We start from the raw sequence: 26,807 nt of genomic DNA on the forward strand, positions 1-26,807 counted from the left end.
TGGAGGTTTGTTCCAAGCATCTACTACTCTTTCAGTAAAATAATATTTTCTCACGTTGCTTCTGATCTTTCCCCCAACTAACCTCAGATTGTGCCCCCTTGTTCTTGTGTTCACTTTCCTATTAAAAACACTTCCCTTCTGAACCTTACTTAACCCTTTACTATAAGGATAAGAACTATCCTTATCGTTAGCAAGGAATACTGCGTGTAGCATAGGTGCAGCAAAGGCTGGTCATCAGTTTTACACCACCGACCTTCTCTTATCGCTAAACATCTTATATAAAAGCCCTGGATCAAAGCCGTTGTGGGCAACAGAAGTTAATGTCTGTGGTTTCCTGTCCATCTTATGTATTGTATCAAATGACATTAATTTCTTTGGGCTTTGCCTAAGGCTGTTGACCTAGAAAATGGGTAGCACAATTGATATGCATGTGTGCGTGTTGTAAAGATTTAGCGCCTTTGTCCTATAGCGGCAACAAAGCAAAGTGGCAGAATCTGAAAGCTGCTTTGTACTGTCAGATTCAGGCAGTGTAGGGAGTGATATTATTTTTATTTTTTGAATGAAGTCTTTCTAGATTCCTTATGCAGAGGGGGAAAATGCATCAAGGTCAGTGGGAAGAGTTGTGGATGAACTCTTATTAACTTAAGTTCCTTCAGCATACAGGTAGTCCTTGACTTGTGACCATAACCGAGCCCAAAATATCTATTGCTAAGCAAAACATTGTTCCATGAACTTTGACCCCATCTTACGACCTTTCTTGCCACAGTTAAATGAACCATGGCAGATGTTAAGTTCGTAACTCCGTTTTTAAGTGAATCCTGACTTCCCCCGTTGACTTAATAACAATAATAACAACAGTTGGAAGGGACCTTGAAGGTCTTCTAGTCCAACCCTACATCACTTCAGACAGATGATTATCCAACATCTGCTTAAAAACTTCCAGTGTTGGGGCATTCAAAACTTCTGGAGGCCAGCTGTTCCACTGTCAGGAAATTTCTCCTTAATTCTAAGTTGCTTCTCCCCTTGTTCAGCTTCTACCCATTGCTTCTTGTTCTACCCTCAGGTGCTTTGGAGAATAGCCTGACTCCTTCTTTGTGGCAGCCCCTGAGATATTGGAACACTGCTATCATGTCTCCCCTGGTCCTTCTCTTCATTAAGCAAGCCATGTCCAGTTCTTGCAACTGTTCTTCATATGTTTTAGCCTCCAGCCCCTAATCATCTTTGTCACTCTTTTTTACACCCTTTCTAGATTCTCAACATCCTTTTTGAATCGCGGCGACCAAAACTGGATGCGGTATTTCAAGTGTGGCCTTACAAAGGTCTGTCTTATTTATTTATTTATTTATTTATTCATTCATTCATTCATTCATTCACTCATTCATTTATTTAATTTGTATGCCGCCCCTCTCCGCAGACTCGGGGCGGCTCACAGCAGCAACAGAAAACAATATATAATACAAATTCAATCATTAGAAAGCTAAAAATCCATAATTTAAAAAAAAAAACATGCACACAACATACCATACATAAACAGTATAGGCCTGGGGAAGATATTTCAGTTCCCCCATGCCTGACGGCAGAGGTGGGTTTTAAGGAGTTTGCGGTAGGCAAGGAGGGTGGGGGCAGTTCTAATCTCAGGGCGGAGCTGGTTCCAGAGGGTCGGGGCCGCCACAGAGAAGGCTCTTCCCCTGGGGCCCGCCAAACGACATTGTTTAGTCGACGGGACCCGGAGGAGGCCAACTCTGTGGGACCTAATCGGTCGCTGGGATTCGTGCGGCAGAAGGCGGTCCTGGAGATATTCTGGTCCGATGCCATGAAAGGCTTTATAGGTCAAGACCAACACTTTGAATTGTGACCGGAAATTGATCGGCAACCAATGCAGACTGCGGAGTATTGGAGTAACATGGGCATATCTTGGGAAGCCCATGATTGCTCTCGCAGATGCATTCTGCACAATCTGAAGTTTCCGAACACTTTTCAAAGGTAGCCCCATGTAGAGAGCATTACAGAAGCTCGAGGTGGTGAGGGCATGAGTGCCTGTGAGTAGTGAGTCCCGATCCAGATAGGGCCGCAACTGTTGCACCAGGCGAACCTGGCCAAACGTCCCCCTTGCCACAGCTGAAAGATGGTTCTCTAATGTGAGCATTATGAAATGGTGATCTTGATTCTCTCCCTCTGTTAATGCAGCCTAGAACTGTGTTGGCTTTTTTGGGGAGCTGCTGTACACAGCTGGCTCCTATTTAAATGGTTGTCCACTAGGACTCCAAGATCCCTCTCACAGTTACGAAGGTTGAGCCATGTACCACATATACTGTACCTGTGCATTTTGTTTTTCTTGCCTAAATGTAGAACCTTACTTGACTTGTCAAACTGTCACGAAAGGGCATCAAATGACCCTGAGACATTGCAGCCGTCATAAATATAAGTCAGTTGCCCAGGTGTTTCAATTTTGATCACATGATTATGGGGATGCTGCAACGGGCGTGTGAAAAAGGGTCACAAGTCACTTTTTTCACTGCCATTGTAACTTCGAACAGTCACTAAATGAACTCTTGTAAATTGAGGACTGCCTGTATTTCCTCCTTTGGAAGTAATGACTTTATGGCTTTTCATGAACGATTATTGCCTTTTCCCTTCACACAGCCAGAAAAGAGATCATGAAAGGAGATCTCTTCTTGACCAGAACTGGTATCTAACACCCCAAGAGCCCTGTGTGGTACACACACCACATCTTGCAGCAGTGAACACCCCAAATTCACTTTGCAACACAGCAGTCTGGGGAGAATAGCTTCTCTGTGCTATGTTTCCCCCCCTTAAATTCCCAGCTTGTGTGTGTGTGTTCTTGGTGGGAGACTATTTTGCAGATTGTTTCTCTGAACAGAGAGTTAAAATCCAAAGAGTGGCTGTTTTTTGGTCTGGGTACTTTGTGATACAAACCTGGCATTTGAGATTGGAGCCCAGGTACCATGTTTGCCCTGTTCTTAATTTAGTGGATCCTCCTGCCCATATTTTTCATTTAGCCCTGCCATGCTGTTAAATTATTAGCGTTGAAAGGGACCTTGTAGGTCATCTAGTCCAACCCCCCACTCAAGCAAGAGTCCCTACACCATTTCGGACAAATGGCCATCCAGTTTCCTCTTGAAAGTCTCAAGTGTTGGAGTGCTTACAACCTCCGCAGTTGATCACTCTCACAGTCAGAAAGTTCCTCCTTATTTCCAGGTTGAATCTCTCCTTGGTCAGCTTTCATCCATTATTCCTTGTCTGACCTTCTGGTGCTTTGGAAAACAGCCTGACCCCTTCCTCTGTGAGGCAGCCCCTCAAGTATTGAAACACTGCTATCATGTCTCCCCTGGTCCTCCTTTTCCCAGTATTCAAAGTGTGGTGCGATTAAGGTTTTATAGAGTGGTATTACTACCTCCCTAGTCCTAGATTGTAACCCCCTGTTAAAGCAATTTGGGTTGCATTGGCTTTTAAGGCTGCACTGTACAGTGCCGGCTCATATTTAGTTGGTTGTCCATCAAGACTCCAAGATCTCTCTCGCAGTAAATGGACTGTCTTCCCTATCTTTTGGCATGTGTTTTCGGAGAGCCTCTACAAGGTCTTTCCAATTCTTCAGGGGTGCCACTCAACCCTGAATGATCTTAGGACTCCTCCAGAGAGGCTCTAAGAGTAGATTTATTTAGAAGAAATTAGCAAATATAATCCAATAAATACACACTACCCCCAGAAATGGATTCCATAATACTCTCAGCATCCATTTTGTGAGTCATGTGAGACAATACTGGGCAATAAGATCTTGTGACAACCTGGTGTAGTTCATGTAACGTGTGCAAACCAGCCAACTGTGGCTTGTTGATTAAAAGACATGTAGTTAAAATAACTCACAATTGACCTGGATGCAAAGTATGAATTTAGTCTGAGCCTGCAGTGCATAGCCTTTTGATTGGGAGATTAAAAGTGCACAAATCTTAAATTGTTGGTCCCTAGCATAGATGATAAAACCTGCTATTCGGGGGTTGCAAACCATGGTTTATGTGTTATTGTGCTACGCAAATTGAGCCAGGAGTACTTTATTCAACAAACTCTCACTTGGTATGTTGCACGAAATACACTTCTGCGTGGACTTTTGTAAGCCGCTCTTTTAAGGCGAGTCTCAATCTTGATAACTTTTTAAGATAAATGGACTTGAATTCCCAAAATCCCCCAGCCAACGTGGTTGATTGGGGAATTTTGGGAGTTGTAGTCCATGTAAAAGTTGCCAAGATTGAGCACTACTACTTCAAATTCTCTTAATTTGTAAATGTGCTTTAAGAAGCAATGTTCATTGTTTCTTTAAACTCTGTAAACTGGATTTCTGAGTCTGGGGGAAGGAAGCATTTTGTGTGAAATGTCAGTTAATTTGTGGTTATGCTTAAATCAACATGATGAGCCAGCACAGCTGGATGATAGCCTCCATAAAGGCCAAAATAAATAAATAAATAAATAAATAAATAAATAAATAAATAAATAAATAAATAAATAAATAAATAAATAAATAAATAAATAAATAAATAAATAAATAAATAAATAAATAAATAAATAAAGCAAGCCTCTCACTGATAATGAAAACCTTATTTGAACTCTTGAGGCAATAATACTGGAAAATCAGTTAAAAGCAAAAGGGCTTTCCCAGTGGCAGACAGCACTCTTGCCAATATTAAAAATGGCCGCAGTGGGAAATTCTCGCCCTCATCCAAGATGGAAACGTTCCCATCAGTCCGTTTTTAACAGCTGTTTCTTTAAAGTTTGCCCTAACCCACGATGGCGTTTTTCCTTCTTCCCTGATTCCCCGGTGGCGAAGCCTTTGCCCGCAGAGGCAATGGCGGCAACCGGCCTGCGAGGAGAAGCGCCCGATTGGTCTCTCTTTTGGCCCCGCCTACTTTCCCCTCCCCTTCCTTTTCTTTGCCCGGAATCAGGATGGCGGCGCGCGACGGGATTCGAGAACCCCCAGGAGTTCGCGAGGAGGCAAAGCCCCACGTTCTCGTGGGAAGCCGTTGAATCAACGGCCACTTCCTTCGAGTCGGAGACCTCGCCAGCAGTCAATATGGCTGATGCGGTTCTGGACGATGTCCGAAAGCAGCAGTCTCGACTCAGTGGTGGTTTGGATCCGAAGAAGGTAGATTTATAGATATATATAAAGGTGGAGGGAGGATACCCTGAAGGAAAAAGTGAATTGGGCGGCCGGCGGCTCGTCGGGGGATGCTGGAGTGACCCCGCTTGGTCGGGGGCAGCCGGGGTCCCTTTAGAAGAGCAACGACTAGAGGTGGGAGAAATGAGTGGCATCCAAGGGAAAGAGGGGCGATGGTTGTGGGGAGGGCGGACAAGCCTGGCGAGGTGGTGGGGGAGCGAAAAAGGACTTTGTTTGGGCGGGGGGCGAAAGAAAAGGGGGGCGAGCGAAGGTGCCAATGGGGCGACCATCCCGGCGAGTTTTTGAAGCCGATCAGAAGAGCCCCCCCTTGAAGATATATAGACAGATCTATGTACAGTGCATACTTTTTTGTGCGACTTGATTTTCAAGCTTTTTAAAGAAATCCTAATAAAGATATACCCTATATGTGTGTGTGTGTTTGTGCTTGAAATACGTTGATGTATATTGCATAGTGTATATATATTGCATTGGCTATTGGAGACCCTTGGGGACGAAATTTCATGTCAGTCTGTGCCGACTAAGTGAAAAGAGTTCAAAGTGACAAGTAAAGTTACTCTTGGAGGATGGCTTTACTCGGGCGGGCTAGGTGTGTACACATCGCAGGCACGCGTGTATTCAGCGGCCAGCCTCCCATCCCTACGGACATTTTAATACTTGGGTATAGAAGTTCAGTTGGTGGGGGCGCGGGGGGGGGGTTGCGCGAGAAAAAGTAGTTTAACGGCCGAACTTTTGATTGACAGGAAAGTTCCATCTAAGTTGACCGTTGCTGGCGCGCGCGGGGGGGGGGAGTGAGTTGTAGGATGTCGGTTGTATTCTTGATGGACAAGGGGAAAAAAGGTGGGGGCAGTGGGGGGGGATTTCCTAGAGGGCTTGCCCCTGGAGGGGTGGGAGTGAGGGCTTAGCCAAAAATAAAAGTCTTCTGGGGTATTTTATTGCTCTTTCTGGTTTTTTATTAAAAAATTAAAATTAAATCTTAAAATATTAGGGCTCTGGTCCAGTGTTTCCCAACTTTGGCAACTTGGAGATATTTGGACTTCAACTCCCAGAATACCCCAGCCAGCGAATGCTGGCTGGGGTATTCTGGGAGTTGAAGTCCAAATATCTCCAAGTTGCCAAGGTTGGGAAACACTGCTGTAAATCCATCATTATCATAATCAAGTGGGATGTATAGTAGAAATGTGACTCAAAAAGTGCCACAGCAACAGTGTGGAAAGTAGAGGACCATTTGTGCAGATTTGGGAAGAGGGTTGTTGCATGTCACCCGGCTCTTATTGCAAACATCCAGGGAGGATGGGAAGAAGATGATGGCAATACAGTACTGTTTGAATCATCTCTGGTGTGTGTTTAAAACACTAATGCAGGGTCTCTGCTCTTTGCATCAACTTTTACACAGACCACTGCTGGAAGAGATCAGCTCTTGCAATCCTGAATATTTCTTAATTATGTTAATGGACTGCAAAGAAAACAGTCAGAAGTTAGAAATCTGCAAAGGAGTAACTCTCCTAAGTGATTTCCTTTGTGTCCTTAAAGTTGTGAGATGCTGATAAAAACTGAGATAGGCTCTTTGAATAACAATGGAAAGGATGGAGAAATGGATTATTTTGTTTTTTCTCAGGAGCAATCTGATTTATTTCTTTACTTGGAAAAAAAACAGTCAAATGATCCATTCCTTAAGTTGTCATAGAACTATTGAGATGTCTACTTAAAAATATTTTGGACACGCTTTGAATCATTTTAAAGTACAAATTTGAGGAGGTCCCTTAGGAAGGTAACCTACTTATTGGGAGGACAAAAAAATCAATTATGAAAGAGAGGAAAAGTACAGCTTGTCATAAAGAAAGGGTGGTTTTTGGAAATGTTGGTGATAATCTGGAATGTATTGGAATGTAGAGAAGTTTTCTCTTTGTCCTCCTGGCATTTGCGGTGAAGGTAGATGCTTGGACAACCTGTTGCTGTGCTTAACTCTGCCAGTTGGTTAAAGGGGCTCTCTGTGTTCCTCTCCATTTTTAAAGAGTTGGATTTTACACTTTCTCCAGAAGTGGCCTTCAAAAATCCCTCCTTTCTCTCTCCTGATTTTGCAAGGCTCGTCCCTACTATCCACTTTCCGCTGCCTTGTAGAAAAGAGGAAGGAGGAATTTTATTTTGCAACTGTAACCTCTCTCGATTCATAAATTTTCTGGGGGAAGAACTTGCAGGGGTAACGCAAATCAGGCTACATGCCTGATAATGTACTCAAAGCAACTCAGAAATATTTGGTCCCTCTTTAATTCTGTCCTCACCTTTATCTACACCTTTATTCACCCCCTCAGTGGGTCTAGTCTATGATCAGTAGATGGCGCTCTTGTGCTCTCCAGAAAAAGAAATATTGATTCTGAGTTTAGGACAAATGATGGAAATAGTTTAGAGAAGCATTGGCTCTTTAAAATCCTGCAAATTTTAAGACACTTGTTTCACCAGTTATAAACATATGGTTTAAGAAATTAGATTAAGTATCTTGGTGAAACAAGTGTCTTAAAATTTGCAGGATTTTAAAGAGCCAATGCTTCTCTAAACTATTTCCATCATTTGTCCTAAAAGTGTCATATTCATTAAACAAGCAGATGACCTCTTGATCCATCTTTCTGAAGCTATTTGGACTTCAACTCCCAGAATTCCACAGCCAGCATTTGCTGGCTGTGGAATTCTGGGAGTTGAAGTCCAGATATCTTTAAGTTGCCAAGGTTGGGAAACACTGTCCAACACCATCCAATGCAACTGATCAAGGTTCCATAATAATAATAAAGCCTCTTTATTTTCCTTTAAAAAACCAGTCCAGTTGGTAAAATAAATAAAAACTACTTTTGATACCCAATTGTCCTTGTCCAGGGGTTTTACTATTGGGACTCCCGTTAGTCATGTTGGTTGAGGACACTAGAAGTGCCCCTTTCAGCCTGCTGTATGGCTCCAGGTTGGGGAAGGCTGCCTTTAAAAGAAAAGGTGTGACAATTTGGAAGGCTGCCATTGCATGGATGTTGTATTCCATTTGTTAAGCTACTGGCTGCTTTTATGGAATGGCTTATCACAGTGATGGCTAAACCACATGCACACACACACACACACACCACAACCCGTTTTGATGCTAGCAGGCCTCCCTGAAACCTCCTGGGGCCTATGTTTTAGTCCCAGGAGGCTTCAGAGGAGGCCTGCTAGCACCAAAATGAGGAGTTGCCCTGCACTAGTTTCCTCCTGGATTCCTTCCTCCCATGCCTTCTCCGATCTATCCCAGTTTTTTTCTCCAGCACAGTGGATGGGAATGCCCAGCCCCACACATGCAGAGACCCGAAGAGCACTAGCCGGTGGGAGGCACAAACATGTGCAGTGGAGCTAGGCTGGGGCAAGGGTTAGTGTACCTGCAGAGCGGGCCTATCATGAGTGGCTTCCTCCCTTTATTGTTGGACATTTCCATTGGTCAGCAATTCTATACCGAGACTTAGCTATCATGGGAAGAAGATGGGGAGCCTTTTCCCAAATCCTTCAAACTACTGAAGGTATCCAGGAAATATTCTCCTTGGGAGAACCCTACCTCTAATCCAATTGGATTGTTTCTTATTTTTGATTCACATCATGAGGGTGAGTCTCGGAACAGATTGGGGAGCTAGCAGCTCTTGATCCCCCCAGGCAAGCCCACAATCCTGGGATTGCTGCAACCATAAGGTTTTTGATCTGCTTCATTTGTCTGCAAAACATTAGGTCTGTCCCACCTGCGGAACCTCATCTGCTCTGTGGGTTTTGCTTTTGGAACTCCTTGACTCTCCGTTAGAGAGCTGAGTTCTCAAGCTTTTTCTGTTCTCTTCTGCAGATGCTGAAGAGCTTGAAGAAGCTTTCTGAAATGCCAATGACCATCGAGATTCTTACGGTAAGTTGTTTCATAGGGCCATTTCTTTCGCTTGGAACTTAGTCCTGTTCTGACGAGGAGGATGAGGACCTGACTCTCTACTGGGGAGCAATGTAGGGTCACTATGGCTTGGTCATTCTTACTCTGGCACAGTATCCCTTGAGTTATCTTAAGCCAGGATGAGGCTAAATCTGCCCTGCTGTCCTGACTCTATCCTAATTACAAATAAGAAGGCTCAGACCTGAAAAATACATAAAGAAAAATGTTTTCTTGCTCCACCTTTATTCTGCTAAGCCGTGACTGCGCTTTGAACAGGTCACAGTTGGGCTTGAATTCAGCCATCATTGGTTGGTTGGTTTTAGGCCAGTAAGGGTTGAACCTATGGCACACATGCAGAGGTGGGCTGCTAAGGTGGAACGGTGGCGTGTGCTCGCTCCCATGGCTCTGAGTGCTAGCGGAGTCCAGTGCAATTCTGCTACTACACCTGGGCAGGTAGTGAAATCGCACACAGGTGGGCACTCAGGGCCACGGGGGCGAGCACACGTCACCGTTCCACTTTAGCAGCCCGCTTCTGCATACAGGCCTCAGGTGGCATGCGGAGCCATACCCGAGGACACACAAGGCATTGCCCTGTGTCAGCTCCAGTGCACAGGTGTGTGCTGGCCAGCTGCTTTCCTGCCTTGTTTTCAGCCATTTTTGCTCACCCCAGGCTTCAGGAAAGCCTCCTTGAAGCCTGGGGACGGCGAAAAAGGGGCAACCTGAAGTTCGGAAACAAACTTCTGCTTGGGCCATTTTTGGCTCTACTCGTGACTTCAGGAGCCTGGAGGCTTTGGCGAGGTCTGTGTCCATGGGTGTCAGCACATGCGCACTCCTTTTGGCACATGTTCGCCGTCACTGTTTTAGGCTTAGCATGTTGTATGATCTCAGCTGTTAACTAGCTGGCATTGTCAAAAGCTGTTTTTCTACATGCTTTCTGCAGGTGACGGGAGTCGGAAAGACCGTGAATTCTATACGAAGGCATGAAGAGGTTGGCCGCTTTGCCAAGGAGTTGGTAGTAAAGTGGAAGAAGCTCCTGCCAGCTGCAACGGAAACGGAGCAGTGAGTTGGGCTCTTATAATACCTCTTCTTTAACGGACAATGTCCATCTGCCTTCAAAAACAATTTGAAGCTCTGTTTCCAGATACACTCCACTGCCAAATGGCCCCCTAAAGCATGAATAGCCAGAGAGAACAGGAATGGTGAAAGAGCAAAAGAGTATGGCAAAATAATGTGAAATTTAAAAAAAAAAAAGCTTTATAGACAACACAACAAGTATAAAGAATGGTTGCAGGATTTCACTATGGCTAGTCTAGAGAAAAGAGGGACGAGGGGTGACATGATAGCAGCATGTCAGTATTTGAGGGCTGCCACAAAGAAGAAGGGGGATCGATTTATTTAAGAAACAATGGATGGAAACTAATCAAGGAGCAAAGCAACCTGGAATTAAGGAGAAACTTCCTAAAAGTTCAGAACAATTAACCATGGAACAGCTTTGCCTTTAGGAGTTGTGGGTGCTGCATCACTGGATAACCAGTTGTCTGAAATGGTATAAGGCAGTGATGGTAAACCTATGGCATGGGTGCCATAGGTGGCACGCAGGGCCATACCTGCTGGCATGCAAGCCATTGCCCTAGCTCAGCTCCAATGTGCATATGTGTGCCGGCCAGCTGATTTTTGGCTTGCAGAGGCTCTGGGAGTTTATTTTTGGCTTCCAGAGAGCCTCTGGGTAAATGGGGAGGGTGTTTTTACCCTCCCCTGTCTCCAGGGAAATCTTTGGAGCCTGGGAAAGGCAAAACACAAGCCTACTGGGCCCACCAGGAGTTGGGAAACAGGTTGTTTCTGGCCTCCAGAGGGCCTCTGGTGGCAGGGGAAGCAGTTTTCGCCCTCCCTAGGCATTGAATTATGAGTGTGGGCAGTCTGGCATGCCTGATAGCGCGTGTGGACACTCTTTTGGCACCCAAGGGAAAAAAAGTTCGCCATCACTGGTATAAGGTTTCCTGATTGAGCAGGGGGGTCAAATAGAACAGTGTTTCCCAACCTTGGCAACTTGAAGATATTTGGACTTCAACACTCAGAATTCCCCAGCCAGCGAATGCTGGCTGGGGAATTCTGGGAGTTGAAGTCCAGATATCTTCAAGTTGCCAAGGTTGGGAAACACTGGACTAGAAGACCTCCAAGGTCCCTTCCAGCTCTATTCTATTCGAAATTGTAATATAGAAAGGTGGAAGTTGGCGGCATTCTGTTTCAGTGTTAAGAAGATGAGACTAGCCCAGGGGTCTTCAAAGTTGGCAACATTAAGACTTGTGGACTTCAACTCCCAGAATTCTCCAGCCAGCATGGGAATTCTGGGAATTGAAGTCCACAAATCTTAAAAGTTGCCAGGTTTGAAGATCTGTGGACTAGGAAATCATCCATTTAGCTTAAGTTTTCCGTGATCGTTGATTAGATTCAATAATCGAATTCTTTCTCTGTTTTTCTTTTTTCTTTTTAAGACCTAACGATGGATCTAAAGCCCAGGGCTCCGACCAAAACACCTCTCGGAAACGCCAGGGTGACCCATTGCCCAAAGGAGGCCACTCCGAGACACCCCAGCCTTCTAGCAGCAAATCGCATGTGTCGGATTGTGGAACTAAAAAGACCAAGAAGAGTTCAGAGCCAGGAAAATCCCACCATGGTGCAAGCCTGAATATTCCACAAGATCGGTCATGGAAGAGAGTGTCCTCTGGCCAGGAATCTTCTAACCACGGGAATTCAATCTCATCTAAGCCCAGTGGAAGCGCTCCGGGACCATCCGTGAACCTCTGTCAATCTAAACAACAAGCAAAGGAGCCAAAATCCTTTCCCGAAAAGGGTATTAAAAGCCACCAGGTTCAGGGCAAACCAGAAGTTAAACCTCATAGGAATGCCAATGCCTCTCAAGAGAAACCTGGTACAAGCCAGAGCAAGGAGAAACCTGGTACAAGCCAGAGCAAGGAGAAACCTGGTACAATCCAGAGCAAGGAGAAACCTGGTACAAGCCAGAGCAAGGAGAAACCTGGTACAAGCCAGAGCAAGGAGAAACCTGGTACAATCCAGAGCAAGGAGAAACCTGGTACAAGCCAGAGCAAGGAGAAACCTGGTACAATCCAGAGCAAGGAGAAACCTGGTACAAGCCAGAGCAAGGAGAAACCTGGTACAATCCAGAGCAAGGAGAAACCTGGTACAATCCAGAGCAAGGAGAAACCTGGTACAAGCCAGAGCAAGGAGCCGAAACCTTCTCCCAAAGAGAGGCAGCGATCTGAAACCAAGTGTAAGGAGATGACACCCTCCTGTAACTTCAAGAGCCCCGGGAAGGCTTCTCCTGCAGCCCAAGTAGCCTCTGCCTTGGCCTGGCTCAGAGAGGACCTGAAAAAGGATGAAGTTGGCGCCAAGAAGCACAAGGCTGCCTCTGACTTGGATGAGAGCTGGAAGGATCAGAGGAAGAAGCCAAAAACCCTCGACTTGGAAAAGGCCAAAGCGGAAAAGCCGAAAGTCATCACGGGAACCTTCCGCCCAAATGATGAGAAAGCGAAGCCTCGGGTAGATGTTCGCCCAAATGATGAGAAAGCGAAGCCTCGGGTAGATGTTCCTCAAAAGTGCAAGGAGAAGAGCTGCGGCACCTTTAAGGCCTGGGAGGGCAAAGCCAAAGCCCCGGAGTCAAACAACAGACCAGGGAACCTCTCCCCTCCCATACTGATCGACGAGGACGAGTTCGAACTGCCCATCATGTCATTTGAGGCTTACCTGAGCTACGACCAGCCTCAGTCGAAGAAAAAGAAGCTGCCCAAGCCTGCGACAGCATCTGCACCAGCGCATACACACAGCAGCAACAGCACCTGCACCAGCGCCTGCCCCAGCAACTGCCAAAGCGCCTGCACCAGTACCAGCACCTTCACCAGCAGCTACACCAGCGCTGTCAGCAAGCTGAACGGTTCCAAGTCAACTGCCAAGAGCTCGGACCCAAGGCAGAAAGCTCCGAAGCCACTGAGCGACAAGATGTTGTATGAGGTCCCTTTGCCTCTAGCCAAAAAAGTAAGAATTTCCATTCGGAGGGGGATCATTGCTTCGCTGTTACTGTTTTTCTCGGCCAAATCAATGTCAAAGGCCACCTTGAAGGGATGTTGTGTGTAGCACGCAGCACTGTAACGATAGGGCTTATTTGGGGGAGGTTGTCACGTGCACCTAGCCATCGTGATTTGTAAGTCTCAAAATGGGTGAACAGTGCAGTCAGGCGGTAGGGAAAGCAAGTAGGATGCTTGGCTGCATAGCTCAAAGTGTAACAAGCAGGAAGAGGGAGATTGTGATCCCGCTGTATGAGTGAGACCCCATTTGGAATCCTGGGTTCCGTTCTGGAGACCTCACCTACCAAAAGATATTGATCAAATTGAACGGATGCAAAGATGGAAGGTCTTAAGCATAAAACCTATCAGGAAAGACTTCATGAACTCCATCTGTATAGTCTGGAAGACGGAAGGGAAAGGGGGGACATGATCGAAACATTTAAATATGTGAAAGGGTTAAATAAGGTTCAGGAGGGAAGTGTTTTCAATAGGAAAGTGAACACAAGAACAAGGGGGCACAATCTTGAGGTTAGTTGGGGGAAAGATCAGAAGCAACATGAGAAAATATTATTTTACTGAAAGAGTAGTAGATGCTTGGAACAAACTTCCAGCAGACATGGTTGGTAAATCCACAGTCGCTGAATTTACAGTCACATGCCTGGATAAACATAGATCCATCCTAAGATAAAATACAGGAAATAATATAAGGGCAGACTAGATGGACCGGGAGGTCTTTTTCTGCCGTCAATCTTCTATGTTTCTATGTAAGTCGTTGCTTATCATGAGGCCTGATATCTAAGCTCAGGAAACGGTGGTTCCTTCAACAAATCGGTGAAGCAAATTTATTTATTAATTTGACTTCTATGCTGCCCTTCTCCCGAGACTCAGGGCAGCTGAATTGCCTGCACCTGGGATATTTTAGCACAGGGGGGGAAGTGAATGTCAGAAGACAAAAGGTTCTGCAGGTTTCAGGGGCAGCTTGTGCTTCTAAGGCAGGGGTCCTCAAACCAGGCAGCTTTAAGCTCCCGGAATTCTGGGAGTTGAAGTCCCCAAGTCTTAAAGTGGCCAAGTTTGAAGACCTCTGCGCCTACGCAGTTTTTGTGCAAAGCTATCTTAACCAAACCGGACCTTTCTCCCTTCCAGAGACCCCGTGAAGCAATGCCAACGCTTCCCGACATCCCGTTGCCTCCAGTGCCGGCAAATTATCGCCCTATAGTTGACACGCCTCCAGTCCCACCAAAGAGGAGAGGTAAAGTCGGAGCGGAATCTTCTTTTTCTAAATGTTGGCATTGAAGACAGGTTGGGTGATACAGAAAAAAAAATTACATGGAAGGTCTGAATTTTGCTTTTGCCTTTTATTTCTCCGGGACCGCCTTCTGCCCCATGAATCCCAGCGACTGGTTAGGTCCCACAGAGTTGGCCTTCTCCGGGTCCCGTCGACTGAACAATGTCGTCTGGCGGGACCCAGGGGAAAAGCCTTCTCTGTGGCGGCCCCGACCCTCTGGAACCAACTCCCCCCAGAGATCAGAATTGCCCCCACCCTCCTCGCCTTTCGTAAGCTCCTTAATACCCACCTCTGTCATCAGGCATGGGGGAATTGAGATATTCCTTCCCCCCAGGCCTATACAATTTATGCATGGTATGTTTGTGTGTATGTATGGAGTTATGTTTTTGGTCTTCTGGGAGGGGCCTCCATGCTGGATACCCTGGTCTCTAATGAGTCTTTTACCTTCCCTGGCTTTGCAGCCATCGCCTCCCCGCCTCAAGAGGAAGAAGGCGGCTTCACTGGACGTCGGCTGCACTCCAAGATGCAGGTCTACTCGGGCAACAGGTCAGCCAACCTTCCAAAGATGATGACTCTCAAAGAACAATGCCTCCGGACACTCAGCAATAATATCGACGGTGAGTCCGATAGGTTGTGGCAGGGGTGAAGTCCAGCAGGTTCTGACCGGCTCTGGAGAACCGGTAGCGGAAATTTTGAGTAGAGGTTGATTCTGTAAACTGCTTAGAGAGGTCTGGAAAGCACTATGAAGCGGTATACAAGTCTAAATGCTATTGCTATTTTGCACCTGTGACATTATTTGGAGGACCATGGTTCCCTTGTGTGACGCAGAAAACATTCTGGTCCTTCTATCCATACTTAACTGCTTTTATGCCTCCTCAATTTTGGACGATGCTCACATGTCCTGCAATGCATATAAAACTAAATACCCGTTTTCCACTTGGAAAGTGTGCCCTGAAAATGAAGGAAGATCTCTCTGCTTTTTTCCCCCTCCCAGCCATCCGTGAACTTGGCGGTGTGCCATATTCTGTACTTCAGCCTGTTTTGGAACGTTGCACTCCAGATCAGTTATACAGCATTGAGGAGTACAATAACGTGAGTGTTCGCAGATAAGAGGGAATGGGGTGTGTTGACCAGTGATCCATTTATTGCAAGACCAATAGATGGTGTGATTTAATCTTCAAGGATTCTCCTTGCTTCAGGGCTTACAATTAGACATTGCTCCAGTTTGTAGCACCCCTGTAAAGGACAGTTGCTAAATTTTATTTACTAAATAGTGGTTCCACCTCTGGATGTAACTCAAAAGCAGCTGGTTACAACATGAGGTATAGGGAATGCTGTATTTAAGAAAAACACATTTTTATTCAGATGACATAAATATACAGGGCCACAGTATATCCAGCTCATTACAGCATATCAATTAAATATAATAAAAATAAAATTCATTATACAATAATACAATCTCCGAGAATGATATCTTAAGAGTTAATAAAATAATAGCACTGTGATTAGATAATAGAGATGATCCTCAGCCTTAGAAAATGAAAGCTTTGTGGAAAGGCAAAGGTTTTGAGAATCATTTTGTTTCTGTAGAGCGCTTTTTCTCAACTTGGCAACTTTAAGATACATAGACTTCAACTCCCAGAGTTCCCCAGTCCCCAGGCATTCCCAGAGGTTGGTTGAGGTCCACATACCTAAAAGCTGCCAGGTTGAGAAACATGACTGTACAACAGGTAAAGTATCGTATTTTTCGGAATATAAGACGCATCGGAGTATAAGACAGACCTTAGTTTTCTTTGGAGGAAGTAGCAATGAAAACAAGCCTGCAAAGACTTAGAGCTGCAAAAAAAACCTTTGGAGTAGCAATGAAAAAAATCCTGCAAGCCGGAAAGATCATTAGCACCTTGTTAGGGCTGGGGGGAAAACAAAACCCTACATCCGGAGTATAAGACACACCTAAATTTTCAGCCTCTTTTAGGGAGGCAAAAGGTGTGTTCTATACTCTGAAAAATATGGTAATCTTGACCTGCCCTCCAGGTGAATGGCTATCTCTGAGCTCATGGGCAGAAATTTTATACGCTATATGATACCCAGTGCCATCAAATTGGCATTTGGAACTGGGGGTGGGTGGGTGATGAAGATACTGGGATTGCATCGTAAAGCCCCACCCCTGCTCCTTGGCCTAATGAATTTTGGGACTTGACTATTAGCTAATAAAACTAATGGGCAAGTTTCCTTCTGTGGCAGCTTCTCCCATAAAGGGTATACTAATAGGTAGCTTAAAAAACCTGGTCTTAATTACCAAGTGTGCTTTCCAAGTATATTTGGCAGAGGGAATTCAGTTGGATCCTGGTGAAGTTGCCACGTGTTTGTCACCAGCTGCTGTTCTCCTTAAGTATTCCCCCAAGGAACAAATAAAGACCAAGCAAGACTTTAGAGATGGGAAGCACCTCCACCCCTTAATTTTCTCAAACCCCACGAGGATGAATGGCAGCAAAATGACTAAGGGAGGGCAGGTGATAAAAGAAGCCTCTTAAAAAGAGCCAGAGGGCCTCTGGTGCACCCAGAAGGCTATTACGTAAGCCCTTGGCATTGCTTCCTTGATCACCAGTCCAAATAGTCCAAAGTGATTCTATTTCTCTACAGTGAATAACCCTAAATGAAAAGATTTTTACAGGTAGTTCTCAATTTGAGATTGCAGTTGGGACCAGAATTTTAGTCATACGTTGTGAGTCATTTGTGTGACTGGGGAGCTTGATTTTACAACTCAGGGTTTTGTAACATTTTCCCTGGGCTTTTTGTGAAACGAGAGTATCTCTTCCAGTAGGCAAATTTGCATCTCAGACAACTAAATCTTGGTTCATAATGGTTTTGAACGTTTACACTAGGGGTCCCCAAAGTTGACAACTTTAAGACGGGGACTTCAACTCCTAGAGCTGGCTGGAGAACTTTGGGAGTTGAAGTCCACAAGTCTTAAAGTTGCTAAGTTTGAAGACCTCTGTTTTACACCTTCAGAAGAATTCTCTTAATTATTCTTTCAGCGATACATCAACCCTAGGCTCAATCTTCCTTTTCTCTTGACCTCCAGGTTTTGACTATCGACACCGATGAGTTGTGGCACCTTCACTGCAAGCGTGATTTCAAGAATGAGAAGCCTCATGAGTATGACAGCTGGAGGGAAACATACTTACGACTGCATGACGCTCGAGAACTACGACTTCGGATGCTGACGGAAAACATCCGGCAAGCTCATGCCAATAAACCCAAAGGTAGAAGCCTGGACCGAGCGATTGAATGGGCATGGCAAAACGAAGGGACAGGGTTAAAAAAAGGCTAGCCAATCATTTTTTTAATCTGAAAGGAGTATGGCCAAAAAATTGTTTTTTACAGTCTTTGCAATTATTGGGCAGATGGGAAATTATTATTATTATTATTTTATTTATTATTATTTATTAGATTTGTATGCCGCCCCTCTCCGAAGACTCGGGGCGGCTAACAACAATAAAAAAGACAATGTGAACAAATCTAATATGAAAAATAATCTTAAAAACCCCAATTTAAAGAACCACTCATACATACAAGCACACCATGTATAAATTCTATAAGCCTAGGGGGAAGGGAAAATTTCAATTCCCCCATGGCTGATGACAGAGGTGGGTTTTAAGGAGCTTGCGAAAGGCAAGGGGGGTGGGGGCAACTCTGATATCTGGGGGGAGCTGGTTCCAGAGGGCCGGGGCCGCCACAGAGAAGGCTGTTCTCCTGGGTCCCGCCAAATGGCATTGTTTAGTTCACGGGACCAGGAGAAGGCCAATTCTGTGGGACCTAACCAGTCACTAGTTAATTAGCTAATTAGCGACACACATGAAAAAAAGGAAGGGAACAGTTTTCCCTTTGAAATTTGAGTGACCTAGCACAAGGGCAGGATAAATAATGCAAAATTGCAACTGCATGCTACTAAAGGTAGCCTTCAACTTATGACCATTTATTTAATGACCATTTGTGATCTTTCCAGCCATCTTCCAACAAGCAAATTGAATGGGGGAAGCCAGAATCACTGAATAATTATTTACTTGATGATAAAAATTCTGGTCGTAAGTTGTGGGCAGTCTGCACTCTTTAAAACGCCATGACTCTAGAGCAGTGTTTCCCATCCATGGCAACTTGAATATACAGTATCTGGACTTCAATTCCCAGAATTCCCCAGCCAGCACTCGCTGGCTGGGCAATTCTGGGAGTTGAAGTCCAAATATCTTCAAGTTGCCAAGGTTGGGAAACACTGCTCTAGAAAGCGTCTACATTAATGTGTGGGAAATTGAAATTGTCTTGATTAAATTTTATCGGAAAGACCTTTTAAATGATGGCCTTTAACATTACTGGTTGCTATTTGAAAATCAGTCCGCCCTGTTCTGGAGGGTTTAAAACCAAATGTTTCCCATGGCATGAACTGAAACATTGCCTGCACATCTGTGTACATGTCACCCTTTCGCATTCTATCATCCTTTTGGCCCGTGATGGCGAAGCTATGGCACGAATGCCGCACAAATACACCCCCCTTTTGGCATGTGAAAAAGTTTCCCCCTCACTGCTTTAGGCCTATTGGAGGTTGACTCCCCTCATTACGTGGACTCTGCTGGCTTGGGATGAAGGGAATTGAAGTCCCACAGGTGTAGAAGGTGCCAAGTCTTGGATGGGCTGGTAGAAATCAGCTCCTGGTGAATAGCTTTGCAGCCTTTTGAAATAACTGGCAGCCCCATCCAGCTTGCCCAGTTGACTTTGGGCATATTCCAGGCAGTTCTCTATCCCTTTAGCCCAGAGGGTGATGAATATTGCAGTGACTCTCTAGGGAGATTTCTCAGTCATCGAGGTCATGGTTGTCCCAAAGGTGTGCTTCCAAAAGACAACTGAACTTTCTTGGGGTCCATCCCCACCCTTTAAGATAGAACTGAAGGAGCTTTTTGGATGAGAAGCGAAACAAGGGGGGGGGTTCTCCAAGGGGGGAAGAAAAGGCAAGAAAATCCACTTTCCTTTTGGAAAAGTACCACTGGGAGCTCCAGTGAATGATAATGCCCATTTATGAGATCCCAGGACTGATTTGATGTGCTCTTGTCCTGAGAGTCCTGTAAAAACGCCTGCATGCTAGAAACAAAGAGTGATCATTGGTGGTCCTCATGTCTTCGGAGGGGAAGAAGAAGACGTCCACCAAAGAGTAGATAGCCATCCTCCCCCTACCAGTTATCAGCGGGATTTTCTTTCCAAAACTTTCTGGGCTGACCTCTCTTGATTGGTTTTGTTCTCCTCTTTTAGCCAGAGTAGCCAAGATGGCATTTGTGAACACGGTAGTCAAGCCTCCCCGAGAAGTGAGGAAAAGACAAGAAAAATTTGGGACTGGAGGAATACCTGTTGCAGTTAATATCAAGTATGTTTGTTAGGAAGGCTTTCACTTTTGTCTTCTTCTTGAGGGGTGGGGGGAACAGGAATAACACGTGACACGTTTTCTCTGCCTATTACAGTCCAGGCCCTGCTAGCAGAAATTGCCTCGGCAAGCCCATTGGTTGACTCTTGCCGAGGGCTGTTTCGTAACCGCTCGCCCTCTTCTCTTTCCTCAGGCCCAAACCTGTATGCTGCACGGTAACCAAAAGCAGCAGTGGCCAAACGAAGGAGGAGAAGGATTCCGAAAGGCCCAGTACGAGCAGCGGCCCCTCAGGTGCATGTGCGGCCAGCACATCAGCAGCGGCCAGCACATCAGCAGCGGCCAGCACATCAGCAGCGGCCAATGACCAAAAGAAGTCTTCAGGGAAGAGTAAGTGAGAGGACGCCTCCATCCTGCAGAAAGAACGAGGGTTTTCGTGAGAAATGCTTTCTGCTAATATCGAATGGGATTCAATTATTCTTACGTGGTTCCATGCATAAACATTATATGAATGTGTCCATTTTAACCTTTGATACAGCGGATATTGGTAAACGTAAAATACTCAAACAAAGGTTCTTTTGGTGGCGGTGGGGTTTTCTCCATAATTTTAAAAATGGGAAGCAGTCCTGAGGGCAAAAAGTTTACGAAACACTGTTCTTGACCATGTTGAGTCCTATCAGGAAGTCTTCCCCTTCTGCTATAAAAGGCTTATTCAGAGGTCTGGTTTGGTGGAGGAAATGTCTGGTTTTGCACAATTGCAGCACTATAGCCGAAATGAGAACAATGTGTAAATCAATGTAACAATGTAAGTCCTTAGGTTCATAGAGAAAAAAATCACTAGCCACTAAATGTGTGCCTTACAAAGGTTTGTTTAAAAATTGAATTCTATTTTTTAGAATTGGCTTCCTTATGTTGCTAGCTCTGAAGAGTGGAAACCAGAAGTGGGTTGCTCCCGGTTCGGAGCGGTTCTTAGAACCTGTAGCAATGGTGGCAGGAGGCTGTGCCCAGGACAGTTCTGCGCATGCTCAGAAGTTTCACGGCAAACTGGTGGCAAACATATTCAGAACCCACTGGTGTAAACCTTTTCCTTCAAATGCAAATCCAGATTTGTATTCTGGTATATATCTGTGTATTTTAATGCAACCGCTTATATACAATAACCTCTCTCTCTCTCCTCGTTTTGCAGAAATTGCACCTATGATGGCAAAAACCATCAAAGCTTTCAAGAACAGGTTTTCTCGCCGATAGAAGAACTGTCAGGCTCCAGTGACTGCGAAGGAAAAACCTTATGGAAGCAGGGCTTACAGGAATATTGGGAGGTTTTGGGGAGTCCTCTTGTCCCCCAAAGCCCTGTTTTAAGACCAATTGCACAGTATTGTTCAAAACCATCTTCCACTTTCCTCCCTTTTGTCACCGTAGTTTTTGTTTTTAATCTGCCAAGCGTTGTGCAGATGTGAAGTCTTGGCAACTGGCTGAGACATGAAGGGCCACAAACTATAGCACTTTCTTCACTCTCCTTTTTTTTCTGGATTCCAGAATGGAAAGAGAACAGCCTTCCACCACTGGCAGTGTTTTGTTGTTATTTCGGCCAGTTGTAAGACTTCAGATCTGCTCTTCTAGTGTCCACTGTGAAAGACCACCCATGTTGCAGATACTGTTCATTGTTAGCAACCACTGCCAATGGTCATCTTGTGACTTTTATGATCTTGGTCATCCTTCCGGCAAGTGATTTCCCCAAACATCACCTTTTCCTCCTTTCTGTTTTTCAGTCGCAGTTCTTAAAGCATTCATCTCATGCCTAAAAACCCTTTGTGCCAGATACAAGCTGATTGGCCTTTCTCTACAGGGACATATGGAGGTGCCACTATCGTTTGTGTACACTTGGCAAAGGAAAATAATAATGATAAATGGGTACATGTTATTTTAAACTCATAGGGGGCAAAAAGAGCAGCACAACTCAGGAAACATTCATCTGAGGTTCCTTTATTTTAAAAATGTATAGTGACAACGAGAGGGGATATGTTCTCCCTTCCCCATTTTAAATTAAAAACTTACATTAGATTTTCCTTTTTGAATCATCTGGTTTTAACAACAAAGCAGGCACTTTAATTCATTGTCACCTTTTAAAGAGCTCCATTGAATCATCTAGGAGTTTTGTTATGTCCCAGAACAAAAAAGCCTACTCGCTTTAAATGCAGTTTTTGGGGCCTTAATGGCCAAGAACAACACCACTGCACTATTGGTACTGCTAAATGGGTGAGATCATTGACTGAATTCCAGTATAATACTTTGGACTAATTTATTATTTGATTAACATCAGAGTTCAAAGTATGTACTGCAAGGTTACCTAGGGAGGCATATTCCGGATGTTTTAACTGATTCCCATATTCTTCCCAGTGCTCTCTATGGAGAGATTCTGGGAATTGAAGTGACAACACCTTAACACCTGGGTTAGGAATCGTTTCCATGGAAAGGATTGTAGAAACCTCAAGTTCATTTGTCCCTCTCCAATGTGGAAAGTGTTATTATTTTATTTAAGGTTGTTTTAATGTTGTTTTACTGTTGTTTTAAAGTTAGGAAAATGTTACATGAATTTGTTTTTAACTTCGTTTTGGAACATTGTTAAGCTTTTTATACAAATAACTTTATTGCTGAACTATGACACCTCTGTGATCCCTCTGGTTTTAACAAAGAACAGTCACTTTAATTCACTGAAACCCTTTAAAGAGCTCCCTTGACAAAACTTCCCTCAATTTTGTCATATTCCCAGAATAGAAATAAGAAGCCAAGCCAAAGGTGCAGGTTTTGGTCTGGAATAACAACATCGGTTATGGAATAATCTACAAGAACATTTGATGCACGGAACAAGCCAACGGGGGGGAAATGTTTTGAGAGTGGTCCATCTTTCTTGATTGGCTGCTGCTGTTTTAGTCCTGGAGTTTATGATCTTATCTGTGCTGATGTTGATAGGTTTGGATTGTGGAGGCGATACACATGGTTTGGGAAGGCTTGATAGTGTGGTTCCTTAGTGCCACGGTTGAATGAAGGTTGATGCCTGTGTGTTTTATGAAGGAATCCAGCCATGTTGTAATTAGAGGAGCAATAACAACTGCTCTGAATTGATAGCTGCCTAGTACCACCATTCTGAATTCTAGATCTTTGGCCAATACCCACGTTGTAATTAGAGGAGCAATGACATCTGCTCTGAATTTATAGCTGCCTAGTACCACCAGTCTGAATTCTAGATCTTTGGCCAATACCCACGTTGCAATTAGAGGAGCAATGACATCTGCTCTGAATTAATAGCTGCCTAGTACCACCAGTCTGAATTCTAGATCTTTGGCCAATACCCACGTTGCAATTAGAGGAGCAATGACAACTGCTCTTAATTGATAGCTGCCTAGTACCACCATTCTGAATTCTAGATCTTTGGCCAATACCCAGGTTGCAATTAGAGGAGCAATGACATCTGCTCTGAATTGATAACTGCCTAGTACCACCATTCTGAACTCTGGGTTTCCTGCCAATACCCACGTCATCCTGAGAGTAGCTATGACAACAGCCCTATTAACTTTGAGACCAGTAATTCTGCCATAAATGTAAACCTGGAGCGGATATGTAGTTTGTTCATCGTGGGATAAGAAAGACCTCTTGTTTGTTAGACTGGAGAGACAACATCAACATCCCCTGAAGCTCCAATACATCAGGAAATATCTGTGTATGTAGACACACGCGAAATGCATATAAAATTATAGTGATGGTATATGCATTTTGTGTATGTATGTGTATATGTGTGGGTATAGATATAGATAGATATGGATAGAGATAGGCAGGGATAGATAGGCAGTGATAGTTAAATAGATAATTAAAAAGGTAGATATAGATAGATATGCACCCACATATATATACGCATACATAAATAGGTATGTTCATACATATATACACACATACACAAAATGCATATACCATCATTACAATTTTACATGCATTTTGTATCTGTGTACATACAGCTTCCCCCAACCGTATAGTCAACTGGTTGGCTGGAGCCTCTTTCTTGGCACTCTCATATTTTTGTATTGCAATGGGCTTACTGTGCCACACCATTCCCAAACAGACCATACTTCCCAGCTGTGCGTGGTTTGACCCCTGCTGACAATCATTTATGGGGTTTGCCATCCAAAATATCTAAAGGAGTAATGCCGTTTTTGTGACCTTAATGGCCAGGAAGAACACTTGTAGATTAATCACTGCACCAAGGGTGCAGGTTTTGATCTGGAACAACAGCATCCGTTATGGCAGTGTTTCCCAACCTTGGCAACTTGAAGATACAGTATTTGGACTTTAACTCCCAGAAGTCCCCAGCTGGCTGGGGAATTCTGTGAGTTGAAGTCCAGATATCTTCAAGTTGCCAAGGTTTGGAAACACTGCGTTATGGAATAATCTACAAGACCTTTGGATGCATAGAACAAGCCAGTGTGGGAAACATGTTTCGAGAGTGGTCTATCTGTCTCGATTGGCTTCTGTTGTTTTATCTGGAGGGAGCCCTGAGCTAAGGATGGTATTGATGGGAAAGACAGACCTGGTGTGTTTCCTTGGTACCATGGTTGATGCTGATGCCCATGTGTCTTATGAAGGAATCTGGCCTCTTCTTGGTGATCTGGACGGAGGAAAAAGCTCTCTCAGTGGCTGCCGAGTGCCACCATTCTGAACTCTGGCCTTTGGGTTTTCTGCCAGTACCCACATCGTAATTAGAGTAGCAATGACAACAGCTCTGCACTGAAAGAGGCTCTTCCAATGACCGCCCAGTGCCACCATTATGTTTTCTGCCAATACCTATGTCATCCTGAGAGTCGCAGTTACAACAGCCCTATTAACTTTAAACACAAGTCATTCCTCCATAGCTGTAAATCTGGAGTGGATATGTAGTTTGTGCCATGTGGGATAAGAAAAATCCCTTGATGTTCTCTCTCCAGTCTAACAAACAATATCCCCCGAAGCTCCAAGACAGCACCGTTTTTTTTTAAAAACCATCATATAATTTAAAATTTATACTTATTTTGCATTTATATGTATTTTGTGTATCTCTATATAGACACATACACAATATGTGTGTATGTACACACACGAAATGCATATAAAATTGTGATTCTTGTAGATGCATTCTGTGTAAGTATGTATATATGTATATGTATGTACACTTACATATTTATGTACCTATATATGTGTGTGTGTGTATAGATAGATAGATATAGATAGATAGATAGATTGATATAGATAGATAGATAGATATAGGTAGATAGATGTAGATATACATACACACACACACACATATATATGTATACATAAATATGTATGAGTACATACATATACATATATACATACTTACGCAAAATGCATCTACTAGAATTACAATTTTATATACATTTCATATTGTGTATGTGTATATATACAGATACACAAAATACATATAAATGCAAAATAAATACAAATTTTCTTGGCAGTTTGCAATGGGCTTGCTGTGGAAGGGCATTCACAATCTGAATGGGCAGCATTTTAATCTATTAACCCAAACCTCTCAGCACAGACTAACAGCAGCAGCCAATAGCTAATGTCATCTAGCTGAAGCATTATAAAGTCATCAGTGATGGGCAATCCCCTTTAAGTGCTGTTTTTCCTGGCCTTAATGACCAAGAACACTTGTAGATTAACCACTGCACCTTTGGCTAAATTCCACTATAATATTTCGGACTAATTATCTCATTTACATCAGAGTTCAAATTACGTATTGCAAGTTTACCCCAACTCCCATATTCCAGATCTTTTAATCAATTCTCCCATTCCTTCCCAGTGCTCTTTATTTGGGATTCTAGGAATTGAAGTGACAACACCTCAAGTCGGGTTATATATCATTTCCATGGAAAGGATCGTAGCAACCACCAGTTAACCCTTTCTAATGTGGAAGGTGTTTTAATTTTTTCAATTTAGGTTAATGTTATATGAATTGGCTTTTAACTTCAGTTTGGAACCTTTTTTACGGGTGGGAATTCACAAAATACTCCTTTTTAACGGGTGGGAATGTACAAAAACTGAGCTGCTGTATTATGACAACTTGGCTTCTGATTTTCGTTGGGGATCCCACATATTTTAAAGTGGGTGCGATTTTCAGTTGCACACTACACACAAAAGAGCCATAGGAAAATGTGGCCCCCTGCTGCTGCTCCCCCCTCCCTGTATATACTACCAAGAAAAGGTAATACATTTGTTTGTTGATTCCACACCTTGTAAATAATTTTCTATTTTACTTTTTTGGCTGTAATTATTTGAGATAAATATTTTAAATAGATAACTTATAAGAAATGAATTACATTGTGTCTCAATAAAATCCAAACACTGGAATTTGTCTCAGTTAGTTTTTTCTCTCCTCTTCTCTCTGTAGTCCCCAAACTATAAAAAATATAGGTAGCAATTCCTAAATTGTCCCCCAGGCTGTGCTGCCATGCCAGAAAAGGAGGAAGGGAGTAATCGGGAGTTTTAGCTAAAAACAGAGGCCTGTGAGAACCTAATAGGGTTCCATGAGAGACACACAGAGCAGCAAAGACAAAATTTCACTTGGACCCAGGCCAGACACTTTCGTGACCATTTTTGGAAAGGCTGGGCATATAGATGCAATCGTGAAGCATAGAACTTCTGGTGGGCCCAGTAGGCCCGTTTTTCACCTTCCCCATGATCCAGAGGCGTCCTTGGAGCCTAGGGAGGCCGAAAATGCCCTCCCAGAGCCCCCCGTGCGAGCTGAAAATCAGCTGGCTGGCGCGCAGGTGAGCTAGGGCAATGGCTTGCATGCCGGCAGAGGTGACTCTGCATGCCACCTGTGGCACCCATGCCATAGGTTTCCCATCACTGGTCGTAGGCATCGCTTTAAAATAGCCAGGTTCATA

General features: G+C 44.1%; 1 protein-coding gene across 1 annotated transcript; it reads left to right on the plus strand.

Moving 5' to 3' along the window:
- Window positions 1-4,959: 4,959 nt before the first annotated feature.
- Window positions 4,960-26,268, plus strand: ELOA (elongin A). Its single transcript, XM_070764082.1, has 11 exons — window positions 4,960-5,155; window positions 9,027-9,083; window positions 10,042-10,160; window positions 11,594-13,151; window positions 14,324-14,429; window positions 14,927-15,082; window positions 15,460-15,557; window positions 17,551-17,731; window positions 19,767-19,878; window positions 20,069-20,262; window positions 21,059-26,268. Exons 1-11 carry the CDS (start codon window positions 5,084-5,086, stop codon window positions 21,118-21,120), a joined length of 2,715 nt encoding a protein of 904 aa, XP_070620183.1. The 5' UTR covers window positions 4,960-5,083; the 3' UTR covers window positions 21,121-26,268.
- Window positions 26,269-26,807: the final 539 nt, after the last annotated feature.

This window comes from Erythrolamprus reginae, chromosome 11 (genome assembly GCF_031021105.1).
Source record: "Erythrolamprus reginae isolate rEryReg1 chromosome 11, rEryReg1.hap1, whole genome shotgun sequence".
Lineage (NCBI taxonomy): Eukaryota > Metazoa > Chordata > Lepidosauria > Squamata > Dipsadidae > Erythrolamprus > Erythrolamprus reginae.

Excerpts from the sequence above, each read along its gene's own strand:
- ELOA (XM_070764082.1), top strand. The coding sequence starts at position 5,084 with ATGGCTGATGCGGTTCTGGACGATGTCCGAAAGCAGCAGTCTCGACTC. Across the intron at positions 10,161-11,593 it reads GCTGCAACGGAAACGGAGCA|ACCTAACGATGGATCTAAAG; the intron begins GTGAGTTGGGCT and ends TTTCTTTTTAAG. Across the intron at positions 15,083-15,459 it reads ACTCAGCAATAATATCGACG|CCATCCGTGAACTTGGCGGT; the intron begins GTGAGTCCGATA and ends TCCCCCTCCCAG.